We start from the raw sequence: 23,770 nt of genomic DNA on the forward strand, positions 1-23,770 counted from the left end.
TTATAAACAGACATTACTGACTTTACAGGATCACTCTAAAAATATGATGGAAGAGGACATGTCAACAGAAAGAAACAAAAAGAAAACCTTCTAACCCTCAAACCAGGGATGTATTAACCACAAGATCATTAAGCATCTGTTGCAGGAGCCTAAAATAATTTACTTAGCAATTTGATGCACCAACCAACAGAGGTCTGAGTATATTAACCATCTTCTTCACTAATTTATGAGCTCCTCTGAAAACGTCTCTCATTACTGTTATCCTCAGTGGCAAGTACAATGCCCGGCAAATAACAGAAGGTAATAATATTTGCTAAATAAATCAAATTGACTGATTTGTGTTCCTCCCCTGCTGAATATCGACACAAAAGATTATTTTATAAAGCTAGAGCCTTATCTGGAATAAACAGCAGGATTCTCTTAAAACATCAGAAATTGAGGTGGCTTAAACTCACCTGGAATAGAAAGCTTTTTAAAAGAAAGCTAAAAATATTATACTTTCTCATCATCTTTGGGTCATGTTATGGGGAATGAGGAAAAGAAGAAATCAAGCGACTGACCTACATGTGCCAGGACAACTTTGTTTCTCACCAGGCAGTTTCAAAGCTAAGTGGCTAAAGTGATTAGGTAGCACAGGGAACAACTGGGAACACTGAACCTTTGACAGAAATCACTTTTAAGAGACAGAAATTGAGAAAGAAAAGAATAAACCTATTATGCTGTTTTCAAGATATGCCTAAAAGAGGGATAAACACTGGCAGAGGCCAACTAAGAAAATGTCTCTATTAAGAAGGATTTTGGATAAAGAAGAAAATGTGATTAAAGACTGCATTAGAAGACTGAAGTAGAGATCAGCAATCCCTTTGGTACTTTCTGGCCCACTAAGCATCACCATGCAACAATGCCTGCAAGCTCCTGAGCTGGGGGCTACGACTTTGCATGTTCACATATCCACACATATATACACATATTCACAGAGACTCAATGTTCCTGTTCCTTCAACACTGACATCTCCACAATGCCAGCTCCAAACCAGCAATGTTCAAGAGGTTGGCAGTGATTCCCACAACACAGGCGAAAGCTGGTGAGTGAAGATCTGCAGCAGTACACGTTACAAAGGTCACCATCCTCTGCTTCTCCCATTCACTCTCTTACCCTTCCCGACTTCCATGTGCTGAAATAACCTGGTCTGTAAGCAGAATAAAACAGAAAGATAATTTATAGAAATATAGTTATTTTTTTAAATTGAAGCTTTTTGGAAAAAATGTAATTTTGTTCAAAGAAAAATATTCTTTGGGTTCAAAACAGATTCTCAAATGATTTAAATGTACCAATAAGATGCCGAAATTAATTGGGTATTTAAAAATCAGAACACTAACACCAAATAACCCATAATCAACTGGGAAAAACAGGCTCACAGAATTTTGTTTAATACCCAATATTCTGAAGTTACTTATAGGATACCAATGAAATAAATCAACTTCTGATTCTCTTGTTTCTTTTATCACATATGAAGTATTACCAGTTATGCCTTTTAAATAATAGCAAAACCATGGTGTGTTAATATTCCAGTCTTTCAGCAGTCTTCACAGAAAAAAGGCACACATTAAGATGTATTTGTGACAGAAAAATTTTAGAAAATTTGAGAAAACATTTATCCAATATCCTTAGTATGTCTTTATACTTGTAAATTTGTTAGCCCTAATCATGTAAATGTTTACATATGCAAATATTATCTGGGGACCAAAAGACAGTTGCAGAAATGTGGGGATTTTCCTTATAGTAACAGGTTAGAATGACATTTTCCTTAATAACTCCTTTTATAAATGTACCACCCAAGCTGAATATCATTATGGGACTATTTATAATTTAGAGCTTTCTGTCAAGATGATTTTATGCCTTGACATGGCACTGAGTAGGCTGGAAACAGCTGTATGCCCCAAAGGGAAATGAAATTCTTGGTGCTGGTCATGAGTAAAGGTATTAAATATAAAAGTATTGCTTACAGAACTTCATGAGAATGATGACTGTAACACACAGTAAAAGCATGCCACTCAAACAATAAGTTACAATAATAAGTGCTCTTCCACAATAAAGTTCCTTTCTTCTGAGTTCATGAAACAACTATAATATAACTAATCCTTTGAGGGTCCTAATGAAGTAGATGTGTAGCACTATTATAATTAAAGTTTTTGTGCACAACATGGATGTTTAAAGGGTTTTGAAACCCTGGCCGGTTTGGCTCAGCGGTTAGAGCCATGGGCCTGCGGCCTAGAGAGACCCGGGTTCGGTTCCCGCTAAGGGCGTGTACCTTAGTTGCAGTTTGTCCCCAGGCCTGGTTGGGTCATGCGGGTGGCAGCCATTCGATGTGTCCCTTTCACGTAGAAGTTTCTCTCTCTCCCTCCCACTCTATCTGAACAAAAAATGGAAAAAGTGTCCTCGGGTGAGGATTTAAAAAAAATAAATAAAAGAGTTTTGGAAAGTCTCAGACAATATACCCAGTATCCCTGGAATGTCCTTATATTTGTAATTTTTAACTTTGGATAAAGTGGATTTAACCAACACAGACAGAATCAAGAGAAAAATGTCAATTACTAGGCAACATGAGGATGTACTATATTTCTCGAAAACACTAGTCTAAACCCCAACACTAATAAAAGACAGTGAACAGGATAATCAGACTAAGGTGTTTGTTTTTACTTTGTTGTAGAATACAAAATATTAGGTTATGTCTAACTTGCTCCTTATATTTGAGGAGATTTTCATAACAATCTAAGTTTGTGAAGAATTCTGAATACAACTGTTGCAAATAGTCTTCCTGTCTCAGGCAAATGCTACTGGAGATGAGGGAAGAAAGTTCTGGATGACAGGGAGAAAGTCATTTGACTTCTTCCAATCCAAAACGCCTCACATGCCTCATCTATGAACCGAGATGCTTACCATGTGAAGCACGCAATAGCAACTCCAGATGCTTTTTTGAAGTTCTTGAGAGCCCTGAAATGTTTATGTTTACAGGGCACCTGTTAACAATATAAATTTGGACTGGGACACAAACACTGTAGATATAGGAGTTACAGGAAATTACAAACAAAGAAGAACATACTACAATGTCTGTTGGTTTGACGGGCCAAACCCTATCTATAGCGAATGCCATAACAAATTCCAATGAAAAAATTCTACATGACAGTAAGATTCCCAATGCTGTGGCTGATGTCCTACATGTTTCAAATAGCAACAAAGACAACTTAACCATTTTGTTCTAAATGTTAAATGATAATCCTATTGTTGGCTTATTTTAATTCCACAAAAACTTGCATTCTAATTGTATGCTATAATTTTTTAAACAATAATGATGCCAATAAAATGTTAATCATGGGCACAAATGAAACAAAGGTGTGCTGTGAATGATGCTATATACAAGTCAATATAATGCATAATGCAGTCAAGGCCGGAATTCATTCCTGTTTTTATTTCACAGTAGCAATAAGACTCTTCAGAAAGTGTGATTTTAAGGAGATCACTGCATTGAATGTAGTTCAAACCACTCAGTACTTTTTCCCAGTACCTTTGTTTCTTATGAAGCAAACAAAAAGCCAACTGCTGCCCAGTTTTTGTTTTTTTTTAATCCTTGCCTGAGGATATTTTTCCACTGATTTTTCAGAGACGGGGTGGGGGGAAGAAAGGGAGAGAGAGAGAGAAACATCTATGTGAGAGAGACACATAAACTCATTGCCTCCTGCACGACACCCAACTGAGGCCAGGAATCAAACCCAAGACCTTTCAGTTTGAGCAACCAGCCAGGGCTACTGCCCAATTTTGATTTAAAATATGGTTCATGCCCTGGCTGGTTTGGCTCAGCGGTTAGAGCGTCGGCCTGCGGTCCAGAGAGACCCGGGTTCGGTTTCCACTAGGGGCATGTATCTCGGTTGCAGTTTGTCCCCGGCCCTGGTTGGTCGAGCAGGTGGCAGCCACTCGATGTGGCCCTTTCACATCGATGTTTCTCTCTCTCTCTCGTCCTCTCTCTCCCTCCCACTCTATCTGAACAAAAAAATGAAAAAATGTCCTCGGGTGAGGATAAAAAAATAAAATATGGTTCATATTTATTTAAAATATGGTGTGTACACACAGCTGAAATGTCTTACATTAAAGTCTGAAAAGTATATGAGAAAACATTTCTAAAAGTCAATACAATGGCCCTGGCTGGTTTGGCTCAGCAGTTAGAGCATTGACTTGCGGTCTGGAGAGACCCGGGTTCGGTTCCCACTAAGGGCACATACCTCGGTTGCGGTTTGTCCCCGGCCCTGGTTGGTCGTGCGGGTGGCAGCCACTCGATGATGTGTCCCTTTCACGTCGATGTTTCTCTCTCTCTCTCTCTACCTCTCTCTCCCTCCCACTCTACCTGAACAAAAAATGGAAAAATGTCCTCGGGTGAGGATAAAAAAAAAAAAAGTCAATACAATGTATATTTTTATTGTTATCAAAAAGCAGTGAATAGTTAAAGAAATACATGGACTTGAGGGGCGAAATGAAGGTGAAATCTGCGTTTTTCACACTTTAAATGCCAGGCTGAGAATGGAAATACAGCAGAAGTTAAATCATGAGCTGGTGTCTGTGCTCATCCCATAGTCTGAAAGTAAGACACCTAGAGGTGATTGTCTTCACACCATAAACAGTGTTCAGGGTTCGAGTGATCTAAGCCAACACTATGGAACACAGCCATGTTACCATCTCTCTGAGAGTGGGTCAGAAAAAAAAGATATCCTCTATTCCACAGAGGCCATGAAACACATCACTCATTTTTCTTCATTCATCATTCAGTAAACATTTTCTTGAAAGTCTACTATATATGATGCTTTCTTTATGAAATGTTTTGGTTTTTGTCAAATACATCTTTTCTTACAAACTAAAATGTCTTTGCCTTTAGGAACAAGGTGCTTACTTCTCAGATCATTTGCTTTTGGCCTACATATCCCAACATGAATATCTTTTTTTTGGTTTCTAAAAAAGAAAGTTTAGTTCCAAACAGATGTCATATATAAATAAAAAGTAAAATGAGCACTCAGTCTACCTTCTATACTTAAATTACCTGCAGAAGATCTTCCAAAATTAGATTTGTGGGCTTGGCAGAAGATAGAACATAGCTTTTACAGAACAGTGTTCTGTACTAGGAGAGAAAGAAGAAAAGGAAGGAGGGAGGAGGGAAAGAAGGAAAAAAAGAAACAAAGAAGGAAAGAAACCTTCAAAAAAATCTCCAAAAATGTTATATAGAAAAATTATTAAATATAAATATTTATAACGCATTTTCATCCCAAAGCATATTACTTAGCATTTAAACAGTCCCTTTTGCCCAAAAGTATGGCAATTTTTTTATTAGTGGATTCATAATTCAAAGTACGGATATATGGCACTTTGGAAATATTATGCAGTTCATTCTGAGATAGAGAATAAGAAGTTTTACTAATAGTATACTTTCCAGAAGAAAATAAAAGAGAAAAAAAAATCCAAACCCATCATGAGATATTACTAAAAAATTTATTTACATTCATTATCTGTTGATTCAATTAAGTATTAAGTGCTTCCTACAGTGTGTGGTGCAGTCTAAAGACACTAGGAGAGTCCTGGACAGTTTGGTTCCACTGAGCGTCAACTCACGGGCCAATGAGTCTCGGGTTCAATTCTGGTCAAGGGCACATACCTCGGTTGCTGTTCATCCCCGGCCCAGGTCAGGGTTGTGCGGGAGGCAACCAGTCGATATGTCTCTCTCACATTGATGGTGTTCTCTCTCTCTCTCTCTCTCTCTCTCTCTTTCTCTCTCTCTCTCTCCCTCCCACTCTATCTGATGATAAATGGGAAAAAAATATCCTTGGGTGAGGATTAAAATTAAAAGAATAAAAATAAAAAGAGTTCTCTGGCTGCAATGTGAACAGGCTACAGAAACGGGTAGTGAAAAAGTGGAAGCGGGGAAAGCATTTCAGAAGCTACTGCTGTCACCTTGGAAAAACATGCACCTGGGACTCTAACAATAGCAAAGAAGACAGAGAAAGCCCATGTTTGAACCCCAGTTGTAACATAAAATCTGTGCCCTTTCCATATGGACTACACTTCAACAGGAAAAATATACAAAGTATTTTCTCAATTTATGATACTGGCAGAAGATAAAGCTTAGCGCTTAAGCTTCATTCTGTCCTGAAAGAGTCCCTAGAAATATATTCACATCATTATATATTTTTGTAAAATTTGCCCAAAAACTATTTTCCTTAGAGCTTCCCCCACCCAAAATTATATATTTGTCAGGCCCAACAAAATCTGAATCCATACTGGATGCTCAGACAAAACTAAGTAGCATAAAAGGGAGAGATGAAAGGCATATTAGAAATGAAAATTACAAGCTAGTTAATAAATCCTCTTGAGCATTTAGAATAATACTAAACATATCTTGAATGATGAGTGTCATTTAAAAAGCACTCCCACAAATTAAATTAGTAACATCCAACCTAAGATTCTCTAAATCAACAATCTCGATTAATATATAGTATGTTCACGATCTTATAATTATGTCTTTAGCACATATCAAATATGCCATGAATAATACTGACACTCATTTTCTTCCTGGGAGTGATGTCTAAACGGTAAGCCAAATCAAGAGGCTCTCTGGGCTAATGCAGTGAGTCTGTGTCACTTGGTTTCGCAGCGGAGGCACGGGCCAGGGGTTCCTAGAGAACTGTTTATCACAGTATCTTCTGGCTACATCTTCACCCGCTTCCAAAACAAACAATTGCCCTCCAATAACCTTAACTTCATGTTAAGCTACTATTTCCACGATGGAACATGTTCAAGTAATGTGGTTTGCAAAAGTAAAGGACTCTACTCCCAGAACAACACGACAGAAGGAATGTGGACAGGGCTCATCTTCCCTGGATTTTAAATGTGCTGGGTCAAATAGTACAGGAATGAAGATTAATGGAAGTAAAATGTAATTCTTGTTCTTAGGGCTCAAATGAAAAACCTAAGAGTCTCCATACATTTTCAGAATTAAAGAAGAAGCTTGAATCAAAAATGAAAGTGGACAGCCAAAACCCAGGAGAGAAAAATCGTTCAGAAAAATCATCTACTTCTTTGATTCTCTGATTTTCCTTCCTCCTTTTCCATCAAGTAAAAGCCAAATATCAGAAGATTTAAATGTCACATAAAACATCAATTAAGAAGGAAAAAACCCTTAAGCCTTACAAAGGAACTATGTTTAACCCATTTTCACAGTTACCATTTTATATTTACTTATATATATTCTTTTATAAGAAACTATACTATTTTAGTTTTTAAACTACATTGTTTTATCTGTCCATCTTTTCATAACAATATAATGCTTAGTTATGAACTCCATATTACAATGAATGCCATCCATGACAATAGATAATTTTATAAAAAATATTAACTACATTGTGACTTTTTAGTATATGTATCTTTCTTAACTAATATAATTAGCCAGAAATAATTACATGCATTCACTGAGCTAATAATAATTTTACAATATTTCAGAAACATTTTAGAGTTTAAAGTCTAAGACCTATACCTTTGCTACACAAATTGTGGTTCATGAACTAGCAGCAATGACAACTAGTTAGAAATGAGAATCACAAGCCCCACCCCAGATATACTGAATCCAAATCTGAATTTAACAAAATCTACACCTGTTCTGAATGCACATTAAATTGTGAGGTCTGTCCCAGATAATGTTCTTGACAAAAACAGGCAATAGTGAAATCAAAGGTGAATGTAAACAAAGCATGAACAGATTCTCAAGAATCAACTCAGTGCTTCAATGACTGAATCAAGGTGATTGCAGAGAGGTATGGAATTGGTGCCTTAGACTGTATTCTAAGTTCCTACTCTGCATAAGGTCAAAGTGACGCAAAGTTGTCATTTACTTTTACTGCCATATTTTTATGGGACTATGCAATCCTTAAAGACTCCTTGGAGTGCCCCTGAAGCATCATGGAACCCTTAGAAAATCCTTCAAATCCTCCAGATGATATGTGGGCTCTCAGGGTGCTTCACCACTGCAGGCACTTTCAGAGAACCTCTACCTCCACAGTGGGAAGATAGTCACGGTCCAATTGTAACCCTCCTCTCAAGGTATTATATCAATATGCCACCAGAAGACCTCTCATCTTCAAAACCTGTCAATGACCAAGAAACAATTGAGTATGGTACAAACTGGATAAAACTGAGCACCAAGAAAATGTTTCCTCTTATACGGTAATAAAATCATTCCATGAACCTACAACCAAGATTACTCTATCCTGCAAAGCTGTCATTTAGAATCGATGGTCATATAAAGAGTTTCCCAGACAAGGAAAAGCTAAAGTTCATCACCACCAAACCATTATCATATGAAATGTTGAAGGGTCTTCTTGAAGAAAAAGATAAAAAATATGAACAAACAAAGTGGCAATGAATACATAGCTATTGAATCTACAAACAAAATGAACAAGCAGAATAGAAACATTCTCATAGATATAGAAAACACTTTGTTGGTTGCCAGATTGGGGGGGGGGGGGAAATGGGTGAAAAAAGGTGAAGGGATTAAGAAGTACAAATTGGTTGCTAGACTGACAAACCTCAAAGGGAAGGGGGGTTGGGGGGTGGGAAGAAATAAATCAAATAACTTATATGCATATTTGCATAACCAATGGACACAGACAACAGTGTGGGAAAAGGCGGTGGGGGGGAAGTGGGGAGGAGGGAGTCAATGGGGGAAAAATGAGGAACATCTAATACATTCAACAATAAAGATATAATTAAAAAATAAATAAAATCATTCCATGTAGAGGCCTATAAATAATATCAGTGGAAATAATATCTATTACCTTGCTGAATCTGAACATGACCTGTTACCTAAGAAAAATTATCTGAGTCTAACTTAGATCAGTTCAGCATCAGTTTGGGGGGACGCACAGCTTTCATTCACTGCCACATGAGCACTTAGGAGGGTAAGTACTGACACTGGTGAGCACCCCAGAAACCAGCACATGCGCTGTCAGGCCTTAACATTCGAAAGGCCACCTCTAGAGAGCTTTTAGTTGTCCTTTAGTGTTTTGTATCACCAGGCACTGCTTGTTGATGAAAACTTTGATAAGTCTGCAGCTGATCACACTACAAAGAAGTCATATTCTCTGACTTTATGATCCAAGCAATGTTCAATGGGAAACATGAAAAAGAGAGTTAGAAATCATAGATAAAGTACAGGTAATTCCAGTTTTTAATTCCAGTTCGGACACATCTTCCACTTGACCCTGAGCTAAGAGTATTTAAACATTTGGACTTCTGCATAACTGTAATGAATGCTAGTATTTGAAATCAAGCTAATCCATAGATAAGTCACAAAGAAAATTAATACATGTTTCTAAATAAATTAATGTAGTAAATAAACATATATGACAATACTGCAAATAAGGTAAACAATTGGCTGACTTATTAACACAAATCCACATACCCAAAGTTCAAAGGAAACCCTAAACAATAAGCCAGGACATAGACCCTGAATACCAACTACGGCTCCCGCCTCCACACTGTCCTTGTCAAGGCGGTCTTGCCCCATCAGGTGCATCATATGCAACGCAGGTTCCTGGCATTTGGGTTTAATAATGTTTTCTTCCTTTCTTTAAAGAAACTACAAGCCTAACAGAAATGCATCTACCCTTGAAAAGCAACTACTCCAAATTCACAAGACTATGTTTGCCCTGGCTAAGCATGCCATGAAGTTTGTAAACCTTAAGACTGTGCTGTACCAGCAACTGTTTGTACAACATTTACCTTTTGAGCTTTAGCTGATTTGAAATAATAGCACAGAAAAAAACTGACCCTAATGAGCCACAGTTGAAACCAACTTCCTAAAAACATACTCAGAATCTACTGTGTGCCAACAGGTGGGAAGGATACAAGGAAGAGTAAATTAGAATTCCAATCCTTTCTGAGGATAGCTTTCCAGTTCTTCTTAATTTGTTCACCTACTTCCCTGTTTTAGAAACTAATAAAATTCTGTATATGTATTAAGACAAATATCAAAAGTTAGAAAGTAAAATTAACAAAAGCAACATTTAGAACAAGTATAAAGATCTCATTAGTAGTTCATAATTAATTACCACTTGGGAAGTTAAGAAATATCTGATATGCTGAACATAACAATCATAAAAACACAAACAAGCCTGAGAAACAGTAAGACATATAATACATTTATAATGCACATACCCTTGTGAAATTCAAATACTATCTTACACACTAATTCTCTAAACAGACTTCAGTTAAGCCAAATAAACTGTTAAGCTAACAGAAATGCCAATATGATTTAAATAGATAAATGTACTAATAGTTGTTAGATATTTATGTTTACTTTGATCCTGCATCACACACACACACACACGTTTGTTTATATTTACATTTACCTACATACACACCCAAATGCTATCTATTAAGATTATATCTATCTAAGTGGCATACCTTGTTTCAGGATTTAAAAAACATGGTAAGATTTCAAGTTAAAAAGCCTTGCGCCCTGGCAGGTTTGGCACAGTGGTTAGAGCATTGGCCTGCGGTCCAGAGAGACCCGGGTTTGGTTCCTGCTAAGGGCATGTACCTCGGTCACAGTTTGTCCGTGGCCCTGGTTGGGTCGTGCGGGTGGCAACCACTCGATGTGTCCCTTTCACATCGATGTCTCTCTCTCTCTCTCTTTCTCCCCCCCCCCACTCTATCTGAACAAAAAATGGAAAAAAATGTCCCCAGGTGAGGATAATAAATAAATAAATAAAAAGCCTTGCAAATCAACCAAAATATCCTAACGCCAAAATTACTGCTGTTGCGTAAATTTACACCTGAAAAGGCCATTAAATATAAAAGTTTATCACTTCCAATAAAGTCTGCTAGAAATCCTTAAATTACCCCCTTTCAACTGGGGCATAAGCATTAAAGAATGCTGCTGGAAGCTGGACAGCAAGTAGCTAAGCCAACAGTTTCTTTCCATTAGATATCCTGAGCAGGCAATTGAGAGCAGTTTCTTTTTAATTAGAGTTGTTTCCTGATTAATTAGTCCCAGAACACTTAATGCAGGCTGCACTGTGCCACTGGGACGGAGGCTCTCCTTAGCGCAGTCTCATTTCTCCCAAGGATCAGGCTCAATCTACTTTCTGTTCAAACAGGAAAGGGTCTGTCCACAGAAGCTGGTTGGAAAAACTGTAGCTCAGTATCATCACCATCAACTCCAACTAGAAAAAAGAGTATTTAAATTATGTAGGGGAACGCCTTCAATCCTTAATTTAAGGTTCTGCTATAGTTTTTTACTCAGAAAATCTTGATTTTAAATAGTATGTAATAAAGATCAATTTTCCTGTTGATTACATGATCAGTTCTAAAGGACTGAATAAGATAGAAATTTTGTAAATATACCCACATCATCCTTACCCATACTGGGGCTTTGAAATCCTTCCAAGTAAAGATTTCAGGCCCCTAGAAAGTAAAGTAAGACAGCTCTGGAGACTCTGATTAAAGAATCTCTGTGAAGAGATAGAACCTTACTTGGAGAACCTAAGTACCAACTAAATAAATGGGTAGAAAAATTAATATAAATTTTCAATTAAAAACTGCCATTATATTTTTCAAACAAGAACTCAAGAATTAAAGAGTTAAACTGAATTGCTCCTTTTTACATCATTTTTGCTGGTATCAAGGTAAAAATCATCTATTAAAATATTAAGTACTTTTCATAAACATGTCAGAGATTGGCCTCGTAAAGGGCAAAAGTGATTGAGTTATTCTGACAGTAGTAACAAGTAAAGCTCTCTTCCAGAAGTAAGTGTGCACGGCCATAACATTCCAATCCTGGAGCAAAAAGGCTAAGAGCAACTTTTACCTACTGTAGTCATTATTCGTTAGGAATAAAAACATTGGTATGTAAAAAGTTGAAATGTATTATGCACGTAATAGAAGCATTACTGATAAAAATTGTGAATCTAGAAAAAGTAAAGATTTAACAGAGAAAAAAGGAACAAATGAGAATAATAAATTGTTATAACTGTTCTTCTAAATTACTACATATTAAATTAACTACAATACTTTTTTTGAAACACTCTGTAGAATTAATATTAATGAAATCAAAAGGCAGATTATGGAATAAAGCTTTAAAGTCTAAAAAAATTGTACCATCAATAATACCCCTTAACATGGTATTTATCTAGTATCTTCTTAAAGAAGCTAAAGGAACTAAATTTTCCTTCCTTCAAACCAGTGTACTCCTACTAATTCCATAATATGAAAATGAAGGTAACATTAGAAAACCATCTTTTCTTTAACCTCAAAACTAGTTATTATGTTTAAAGGATAACACAACTAATATTTGTTATGAGAAACAGAACATTATTGTTTAAGTATATGAAAGTAATTAAGAATATATTTTTAAATTTTTACAGAAACCTGTCAGAGCTGGGGGACCCTTTTTGTGCTCAGAGTCACATGTAAGTCTAGTTTTTTTTGTTTGTTTTTTAATCCTCACCGGAGGACATTTTTCCATTTTTTGTTCAGATAGAGTGGGAGGGGAAGAGGGGGGGGGAGAGAGAGAGAGAGAAACATCGACGTGAAAGGGACACATCGAGTGGCTGCCACCCGCACAACCCAACCAGGGCCGGGGACAAACTGCAACCAAGGTACGTGCCCTTAGCGGGAACCGAACCCAGGTCCCTCCGGACCGCAGGCCGACGCTCTAACCGCTGAGCCAAACCGGCCAGGGCGTAAGTCTAGTTTTTGCATGCAGATGTCAGTATAGATATGATCGAAGATGAAAGAGCTCAAGGGATAAGGACCAAGAAAATTTGATTAAAATTCTACTGTGAAAAAATAATAATAAGCAAAGATATAATTGTGTGGTAAGAAACCACCACCCTTACTACGCAAGAAAAGAGAAAATAATAAGTGCATTTTCTTCAAAAATCTTTCAATAATTCTTAGTTTCCCTAAATAAAGGCCTTCCAGTACATGTACATGTTCAAGATATTTACATTACAATATAGTGAGTGCTCTTTATTCTCCTTGCCTACCTTATTTTTTAGTTAACAAATTTTAAAGAATTCCAAATTTTCTGGAGAAATTATTGTAAATTTCATGGCTGTATCAGTACAAGAGTCTGTGGCTTTTATATATCCCAATGGTACAGACCCAGCTGGAATAACCCCATTCTATCAAAAAGCTCATTTCCTCAACTAGACAAGGTGATGACAAGAACAGAGCAGCGTGTAATTAGGCAATGCCTTGCCTCTCAATGAAATCTAGTGTTGAGTGTTGGCTGATTAACATACTGCATTGAATTTCTAAAAAATAAACCATGTAAAAAAAAAAAGAAAAAAGCAAACATCTACCTGACTAAATGGTGTACAGAGTTTAATTTACTTGTGAAAACTTATCAAATAAAAAAAATACATAACTGATACCATAATTTCACTTTTCAATTAAATATTCACCTAATGTTATTCAATCATAAGAAAAATACCAATTTAAACACATTTCCTCTTGAGAATGTCTGTAACTATAATTATAGTACATTCCAACAAAGTAGTAAAAAGTTTTCTTTAGCTACATGTTTATTAAAAGCCATCTGCTACATAACACAGTGGAGGACAGAGAGAAGACAAGCTTTATTCTGAGCAATACCAATATTCTGACAAGGAGAAACTCGGGGAAGCTTTATTTGTCCATACAATGCTCAAAAAAGCAGAGAACTTGCAGAATCTTAAAATGGTTGCTTATTTTATTTTATTTATATTCCAAAACGATTTTTGCAGCAACTGCCAAAGTAATATTGGCAACTATTGCCCCTTTTTCTCCTTGATAGAGGGTTGTGCACAGGCTCTCTGTAGTTTATAAACTTGGCCTTCTTCTTTGCAAGTTTATACTGTTTCATAGTTAGCCAATAGATGGTATTTCTGCAGTTCACTGATTTAAAAAATTAATATGTATTACCATCCTAGCACAGAACTTAGAGAATAGGTACTCAAACATCGATTGAGTAGATATTATATTACTTGTTAAAATTCTATTACATCAATCCTAGGTGACCAATTAAATATTCTCTTGTGATATCATTTTGCTATGACATTTTCTGAGGTTCTTCATTTCATATGTTTATTCTAACAAGGATAATCTTGTATTACATTCTTCCCATTTAACAGGGACAAGCATTGATCCGTGAACAGTGGATACACTTGGACATCTGGGGTGGGAGCGAAGGGAGGAAAGAACACACTGATCTCACTTTCTAAGACTCCCTGGATAATCCAACCACATCACTACCTGGCAGCTGAATCGATACATAAATACCCCACACTGCACTCCCCTCTCCCAGGCTGCTCAGACAGATGTAATTCCCACCTGGCTCGCCCAAGCAGAGCTGTCACCGCCTCATCCGTATTCCACACACGTGACTAAGAAACCTATTCTAACCTGTATCAGAATACACTGGACCGATCTGTGATAGGCCTGCTTCCCCCAAAGCTACACTCCTCAAGAATATGAACTCTTTTCATCTACATAGCCCCCAAAACCATTGATAGTGCAGCCCACAGAAGATGCTCCATGGAGTTACTGAATAAATGAGTGGATTAGTAAGTGACTGAGATTAATACCTGCCTTGCAGTCCTGATTATATCAGTCATGAGGAGTGGCTTTTAGAGAATATAATTTGACCTTATGATATACTAGACTATGGATAACCACTAAAATAGAACTCATGTAATCATGACAAAGTCAAGTTTCAGGATTCAAATATTACATGATATACACTAGTCAGAAAAAAAAGGACTAATCTGACACTTCATGCTTCTAAGAAGATTCTTTCTCAATTCCAACAGCTGTTATTCACATCATGTGCTCTTGGGAAAATGATGTGACTGGAAGTTGTCTAACACATATAGTAAAGCAGAAGTATACACTGACACCATGTCCATAATTACTATTATCACATTCACGATGTACAATAATATCACATTGGTAAAAATAGTAGAAGCTAATCTTCAACACTTATGTGCCAAGCACTGTATTATTTTAGTTAATTCCCACAACAATCTGAGTAACACTCCTATTATCCCTGCTTTACAAATGATGAAACTGAGGCTTAGAAATTAATATGTGGGAGGGGAGAGACTCCAATCCAGAAGGAGATGTTGGTGTTCACTATGGCAGGAGACCGCGGCTTCAAATATTAAGGTCTGCTGTTAACAAGCTTGAGACCTTGGCAACATTCCTTAAAAGGCACTTGGTATATATGGTACAACTCTTATCACATATATGACCATATACTGTAGTGGCAGGAGTTCATAAAATATTTTAATTTTTCTCCCAAAGTCTGATAACTTAAAAGGTATGAACAAACAATGCCTCTGGCTGCTACCCCATGAGCAGCCATGAAAAGTACAGTTTGTTATTTACATGAAAAAGATATCTGACACCCAGAAGTATGGTCTTTGCACATTTTTGCTCAGATAGCTCAATCACTAAAAACTGTCTGAGGACAAAGTCCCAACATATGTATATTTCTTTCATTATTTATTTTTATTATGCACACGTGCTACTGCATTATGATGTTACTTTTAACATTCAGTCCTTAATTCTCTGCAACTATTTGTACAAGTTTAACCATATTTGAAATTCCTCTTTTCAGGAAGATATAAAAAGTTTTTATAATAACACATGCATGAAGTTTTCGGTGACAAAATCACATAGTGATATTTAAATTGCCAAATGTGTCAAATGTCCTCGACAAGAGGAGCTTATTTCCAAAAGCAGGTGCTCTGTCATCCCTCATCATAACATGAATCTTACCTGAAGGGAGAGATCAGTATTTTTTAAACATTTTGCAATGTAACAACTTGTGACAGCGATCTTTTCAAACTACTTATCCATCCTGGAGTTAAGGTTAAATTAAAACTAGATAACTTGTAAATCCATATAATCAAGCACATGCAAACTACAAAAAACTTCAATATTCTGCAAAGAACATATGAGTGTGAACATCACGATTATTCAGCCCGAAGTTGTGCAAGCCCCTTCTTCCCTCAGGTCACTCATGAACCACACAGGACATATGGCCTTTGGGCCCAAGGCCCTAGTGAGGGCTCAGTACCACAGCATAACAAATATCAGCACAGCTTCCTATCCTTTTCTGTTTATGATTTAAAAAATACAAACGAAACTTCCGGTCAAGATAGGGGAAAGGTAAATGCGGTATAACGTCCTCCCAGAACCACATCAGAAGATACAACTAAACTACAGAACAACCATCATTCAAAACCGCCTGAAATCATCCTGAATGGAAGTCCTACAACTACGGAATTAAAGCAGCAGCCACATCCAGACTGGGAGGAGGGGCGGAGGGGACGGGCTGGTCCCACACCCACGTGTGGCGGATAAAAATCAGGAGGACACCTCAGCTGGGAAGGTCCTCCCTGAGGACTGAGGGGTCCCCGTCCCACACCAGGCGCCCCGCTCAGGGTTCCAGTGCCAGGAAGAGAATCCCCATCACTTCTGGCTGGAAAAACCAGCGGGAACTGAGGCTCAGGGAGGCTGAGGCGGCTGGAGCCCCAGGCAGCTCCTTAAAGGGCCCGCGCACGGACTTATCGGACTCTCTCCCTCTAAGCTTAGAGGGGAGGCAACTCGAGGGGCGCCAGAGACACACAGGGAAGCACTGAGCTGTTTGGCACTGGAGCGAGGGCTGGAGAGGGGGCTTTCTCCGGGACAAACGAGCTGTCAGAGGCCTTTGTTCCTTTGGTGAGCCCTTCCCTGGGGCGGCAGACAGAAGCCATATCTGGGACTCCAGCAACCTGGCTCACACTGGTAGCCCCGGCCCCGGTGATCCCCTGAGGCCCCGCCCCACCCAACTTTCAGGCCCACCCAAGCTGTTGCCACCTGCTTAACCATAGGATTGGCCTGTCTTGGATCCTGCTTCAGGTTTTTCCTAAATTCTTTCAAATGAGCAGCATCTGGTCTCAGCTAGCCCCATACTTCTTGTTAAGTAATACACAGAAACAAACACAGGGAGGCAGCCAAAATGAGGAGACAAAGAAACAGGTCCCAAATGAAAGAACAGAACAAAACCCCAAGAAAAGAACTAAGCAAAATGGAGATAAACAACCTAACAGATGCTGAGTTCAAAATACTGCTTATAAGGATGCTCAATGAACTTAGTGAGAACCTCGGTGAACTTAGTGAGGGCCTCAAGAGCATAAAAAAGGACCAGTCAGAAATCATAGATGCACAGTCAGAAATGAAGGAGGTATTAACTGAAATAAAGAATAATTTACACAGATTCAATAGTAGAGTACGTAAATCCAAGAAGCAAACCATTGATTTGGAATATAAGGAAGCAAAAAACACCCAATCAGAACAGCAAAAAGAAAAAAGAATCCAAAAAAACGAGGATAGTGTAAGGAGCCTCTGGGACAACTTCAAGCGTGCCAACATTCGCATCTTGGGGGTGCCAGAAGGAGAAGAGAGAGAACAAGAAATCAAAAACTTGTTTGAAACAATAATGTCAGAAAACTTTCCTAACTTGGTGAAGGAAACAGACATACAAGTCCAGGAAGCACAGAGAGTCCCAAACAAGAGGAACTCCAAGAGGCCCACACCAAGACACATTATCATCAAAATGCAAAAGGTTCAAGACAAAGAGAGAATCTTAAAAGCAGCAAGAGAAAAGCAGTTAGTTACCTAAAAGGGAGTTCCCATAAGACTGTCAGCTGACTTCTCAAAAGAAACTTTGCAGGCCAGAAGGGAGTGGCAAGAAATATTCAGAGTGATGAAAAGCAAGAACCTACAACCAAAATTACTCTATCCTGCAAAGCTGTCATTTAGAATCGATGGACATATAAAGAGTTTCCCAGACAAGAAACTCGTTATTATATGAAATGATGAAGGGTCTTTTTGAAGAAAAAGATAAAATATATGAACAAACAAAATGACAATGAATACATATCTATCAACAATGGAATCTACAAACAAAATGAACAGGCAGAGCAGAAACATTCTCATAGATACAGAGAACATTTTGTTGGTTGCCAGATGGGAGGGGGGTTGGGAGAATGGGTAAAAAAGGTGAAGGGATTAAGAAGTACAAATTCATTGCTAGACTGACAAACCTCAAAGGGAAAGGGGTTGGGAGGGGAGAAATAAACCAAAGAACTTATATGCATAACCAATGGACACAGACAATAAGTATGGGAAAAGGTGGGAGGGGTGTGGTAGTGGAGAGGAGGGGGTCAATGGGGGAAAATGAGGAACATCTGAAATACATTCAAAAATAAAGATTTAAAAAAAATAAAAAATAGCCCTGGCCGGTTTGGCTCAGCGGTTGGAGCGTCGGCCTGCGGTACAGAGAGACCCGGGTTCGGTTCCCGCTAAGGGCATGTACCTCGGTTGCAGTTTGTCCCCGGCCCTGGTTGGTCGTGCGGGTGGCAGCCACTCGATGTGTCCCTTCACATCAATGTTTCTCTCTCTCTCTCTTCCTCTCTCTCTCCCTCCTGCTCTATCTGAACCAAAAATGGAAAAATGTCCTTGAGTGAGGAAAAAAATATAAATAAATAAATAAATAAAAAATACAAATGAGCCCTGGCCAGTTTGGCTCAGCGGTTAGAGCGTCGGCCTGCGGTCCAGAGATACCCGGGTTCGGTTCCCGCTAAGGGCATGTACTTCGGTTGCAGTTTGTCCCCGGCCCTGGTTGGTCGTGCGGGTGGCAGCCACTCGATGTGTCCCTTCACATCGATGTTTCTCTCTCTCTCTCCCTTCCTTTCTCTCCCTCCCACTCTATCTGTACAAAAAATGGAAAAATATCCTCGGGTGAGGATAAAAAAAAAAAAAAAAAAATACAAATGAAACTTGGGGCATCCTCTTCATGGATCACCTTGCACATGCCATTGGAGAAAACATTACTCATAAAAAATGGTTTTAAAAATCTGAATTTAGCAGTGACTGAATATACTAGGCACTCAAAAATATTTGTGGAAGGGAGGGGGCAAAGAAGGAAGGAAGGGAAGATGGTATTAGAGGGGCTAAAGAGTTATAAAAGTTGATGTATCCTGAGGAACAAAGTCTTGGTTATCAAAAAACCACACTTATGAATTGAGATTTTTTAAAAAACAAAAATGTTGCTATTATTTTAAAACCTGTGATGAAGACTATATGAAGAAATTAGCAAGTGAGAGCTGGGAAGACTGTCTAGGATGGAGGAAAACCTTTACCTTGCTCTAAAACCAGCGTTTCAGACATAAGCAAAGGAATTCACATTGGATCCAGAAGCTCCTGACAGAACAAGGATCTGGCCACTGTCCACACAAGGTCACATAGGCAGAGGAGGCCTTTGAATTTCATTTTACGTTAATTTAAACATTATACTGGAAGACAATTACGTGGTGAACAAGTACAACTGTTTCTAAATCTCAAACAACAAGAAAAGGTTACTCGATTCCACTTGAAATATAAATATATTCCAATTTGGGAAATAGTTATTACAAAATCACTGACAGGAAAAAGTGGAAGCCTAGGCAGAAAGCGTTCGACGCTGATCATGGGCACTGTTCTCCATACCCGACAAGGGTTCCCGAGCAAAGGCAGAACTATTCACCGCACCATGCCGCCACAGTTCTGAAATAGGTCCAAAGCATTTATGGCTTATTGGAGCTATGGAAACAAGATTTAAAATGTTGTCCCATGAGCATAACATGAAAGGACCTCCTACCTTTGTGATGAGAAGCCGGTATCTATCCAGCATTGCCTGGTTGTCATGGCAGCCTGCTAACAACTGCCATACCTCTGCTCTCAAAGCTTCAGGGACACCACTCTTCACCAGCGTGGACAGCCCTTTCGGTCGTGCACCAAGGTTATTGTGCCTGAGAAAACAAGAAAATAAGACATTTAGACCCCCCTCCCCACTGCAGAACTGCTGTTGTTGTGAAAAGTATATTAGTGAGTTTACAGGGTAGACTCAGAGACATGGAAGTAGGGTACAGACTGACAACCATCAGAAGAGGGGGAGGAGGAGGGAAGAGATAAACCACAGAACTTATATGCATGTATGCATAACCCATGGGCACAGACAACCAAGTTGGGGACAGGGTGGAGGGAAAGGGAGGAGGGTATCAATGGAGGGAAAAAAGAAGAAACATCTGTAACAAAAATAAATTAATTTTTAAAAAAAGCAATTATTGAATGCAAATAAGTGGAACAACAGATCAATGTTTCTCTCTCAAACAAATAAGTGGAACAACGGATCAATGTTTCTCTCTCAAACAAATAAATAAATAAATAGAAAAGTATATTAGTAAGTTTACATAAAGTATAAGCCTGGGTCAAGAGAAAAATGGGGAGAAGGGCATGAAATAATGATAGAGTTTAAGCTCCATAAGATCTTTGACTATTTTTCTTTTTTTTTTTTTTATCCTCACTCAAGGACATTTTTCCATTTATCTTCAGATAGAGTGGGAGGGAGTGAGAGAGAAACATCAATGTGAGAGAGACACATTGACTAGTTGCCACCCACACCAACCCAACCGGGCCAGGGACAAACTGCATCCGAGGTACACACCCTTAGTAGGAACCGAACCCGGGACTCTCTGGTCTGTGGGTCAACACTCTAATGACCACTGAGCCAAACTGGCCAGGGCTATTTTTTCTTGACCTTATCTTCTTTACTGGTGAACCAGGTTATTCTACCATCAAGGAAAACTTTCTTCTCTCATTTACTTTTTTTAATCAGCCTATGAATTTACTCATTATAATAAATGTGTTTACTAAATATATTTCTAGGCAGCATGTCAAGACATAAAAGGAACCATTGGAATCCCCTGAGAGGAATGTATGGCATGTTAGCTAATGGTGTGTGGGGGCAGAAGGGGGGTGGGGTGAAGGGATGCTGAAGCTGAAAGTGGATCGCAGGCCTATCTCACCTCGACAACACCCTACATCCTGACCCAAAGTGCTCCCTTTCCCACAAAACATACACAACTCCATCTTGCTGGCGGAACAACATATACTCATCAGCCTTACCCATCTCCAAGGATGTTTAGAATTGGAACAAAGGCAAACATCTCGTCATGAAGTCAGTGATCACATAGTGGTGTGCTATGATAATCTGCCCACCTGAACAAGAAACTGAATTGTGGTTGCCAGTCTTATGACTACAAATTCCATTCCTCAGCTTTTTCCTGGTGCTTCGCTTGAGCCTGAAGCTCTGGTCTATGCCCTTTAGTTCAAGATTTATCTCCACTTGAATCTGCTGCCCACCTTGAGTCCGGGGGACTGACCCTGCTGTAACCATCTGGACTCCAACCTCAATGATGTACTCTGGTTAACGCTAACATGCCAGGCTCTTGTTTCAAGCTTTCAGCCTTAGAAATCATAGAACCCATATGTTTGTTTTTGTTGCCTGCTTCTCCAGCTTCCAGTCTTCCAGCTTCAGCCCAGAGCCCCGTTCTGACCCGCCCTTCCTCTGAAAATACCTTCCGTGCTTGCCCCACACTGTCATGATCTGGCTATCTCGGAAAAACGGGGTAACTCAGATAACTGGAAAGTTCAAGTGAATTTCTCCCATTCACATTTTTTCATCAAGTATCAGATTTCTATCCATTCTGCTTTCTTTCATCCTCTTCAAGGAAAACTTGCATGTTGTTGAGTTAGAGAACCGAAGCTGACAATACTGACAAACGTTCAAAGAGGTGGGCTTACACTTGACCATGCTGTTATCCCACTGAAGAACCTCGTTACGCTGCTAAGGGGACAAGCAGGTTTCAAAACAGGATGCACGGTGTTATTGTACTTATTTGTATTCTCCCCCACATACTCTTTATCCCCTCATGAACCCCATTGTTGACTGCTTTTTGAAACCTGCTTTTAACATGCATAGGGAAGGAATGTGGAAGAATTCGACTCAGAAGTGTCTGTGTAATAGAATTAACAGGAAAAGAATTTCTTTTATTTTCCTGTGCTGTTTAAAATATATACAATGTGCCCTGGCCAGTTTGGCTCAGCGGTTAGAGCGTCGGCCTGCGGTCCGGAGAGACCCGGGTTCGGTTCCCGCTAAGGGCACGTACTTCGGTTGCAGTTTGTCCCCGGCCCTGGTTGGTCGTGTGGGTGGCAGCCACTCGATTTGTCCCTTCACGTCGATGTTTCTCTCTCTCTCTCCTTCCTCTCTCTCCCTCCCACTCTATCTGTACAAAAAATGGAAAAATATCCTCGGGTGAGGATAAAAAATAAATAAAAATAAAATAAAATATATACAATGTTCTTAAATTATTAAATGACAAGAAAGTCATTTCAATTCTTTAAATTTCTCTCACAGACTTAAAATATAACTTTAGTTAACTTGGAAAATTGACATGGCTAAATATGCTCCACAAAACACATCAAATAGAGGGAAAGTATTAATATTCTTGAGAAGACTGACACCTCAGTAGACGAGATGACACCTGGAACCTCCTTCCAACTGCCTCTTCTTTTCGAGCCAATGGCATTTAAGATTAGCAAAAAAATAGATGCCACACAAGAGTCGGGATCAGTCATAAAAGGATCTTTTTCATAATTTATTGTTTGGTTCTGATTCTAATTTTAAATAAAATAAAAAAAAGTGGTCTGAAGACAGCTGAGTTTTCGGACTCTTAGTATGGAAAACTGACAACTAAAATAACAGTTTGCAAAAGGCTAAGCCTACTTCCTCTAAAATTAAATGCAAACTATTATGATTCTAAGTCCTATAATGCATAATATCATATAAAGGGAATTCAACGTAATCTCTTCTCCTCTCCTAAAAACCTGGGCACTAATTTATCTTTACAGACTGACATTTCAAAAGAACTGGGTCATTCATAATACCACATAGTTAACAGCATTCATTTACTGGTTATCCTGGTAACAATAAGGTAATTCCATCACATACAGCACCACAGGATTTAAACAGTAGCAATGCATATTAACCAACTGCTGCTAGCACACATCTGTGACCTAGACAAAGACCAGTTATGGCTACTGCTAGAACAACATTAACTGCAAGCTCTCAAGAGACTTGAAAATAAGTAACTAGTTATGACAAGTGCTGAAATCTGCATTAGAAACAAGATAAGTATCTAATTATTCAAAAAGTCACACATAAACCAGATATGTACTAAACATAGTAATCAGGTCATTTTTAATGTATGGATACAAACTCCACACAGCAATCTCTGTCTTCTTGACTTAGAAGCACCTAGAACAGTGCCTTCTATACAGAAGGCATTCACTACATTTTTTTAAATTAATTTTTTTCTTTATTGTTTAAAGTATTACAGATGTCCATCCATTTTTCCCCCACTGACACCCTCCTCCCCGCTCCCTGCGCACCTTCACCGCACTGTTGTCTGTGTCCATAGGTTATGCATATATGCATATAAGTTCTTTGGTTTATTTCTTTCCACCCCACCTCCTGCTCTCTGAGATGTCAGTCTGTTTCCTACTTCCATGTCCCTGGATCTGTTTTATTCATTATGTTCCATAAAAATGTTAGATCACGATACTTGTCGTTCTCTGACTGGCTTATTTCGCTTAGCATAATACTCTCCAAGTCCTTCCATGTTATTTCAAAGAGTAAAAGATCTTTCTTCCTTACAGCTGCATAGTACTCCATTGTGTAAATGTACCATAATTTTTATCCACTCATCTAGTGATGGACACTTGGGCTGTATTTTTGATAAATAAATATACTTATGAAAAGAAA

General features: G+C 38.6%; 1 protein-coding gene across 22 annotated transcripts in view; it reads right to left on the reverse strand.

The window, feature by feature from the left end:
• RABGAP1L (RAB GTPase activating protein 1 like) overlaps positions 1 to 23,770 on the reverse strand; it is a 460,914-nt gene that overhangs the window by 320,991 nt on the left and 116,153 nt on the right. For 19 of the 22 annotated variants that reach the window (XR_004961000.1, XR_004961001.1, XR_004961003.1 and 16 more), the window contains one exon: positions 19,766 to 19,916. Coding sequence is in view for 18 of the 22 variants with exons in the window: in XM_036273775.1 (XP_036129668.1) it covers positions 19,766 to 19,916 (151 nt within the window). In the remaining 4 variants the exon portion in view is untranslated. Of the gene's footprint in view, positions 1 to 1,155; positions 1,190 to 19,632; positions 19,672 to 19,765; positions 19,917 to 23,770 lie in introns of those variants that run through there. The other 3 variants (XM_036273794.1, XM_036273791.1, XM_036273793.1) reach the window with 2 other exon arrangements.

Source organism: Molossus molossus, unplaced genomic scaffold, assembly GCF_014108415.1.
Source record: "Molossus molossus isolate mMolMol1 unplaced genomic scaffold, mMolMol1.p scaffold_m16_p_20, whole genome shotgun sequence".
Classification (NCBI taxonomy): Eukaryota; Metazoa; Chordata; class Mammalia; order Chiroptera; family Molossidae; genus Molossus; species Molossus molossus.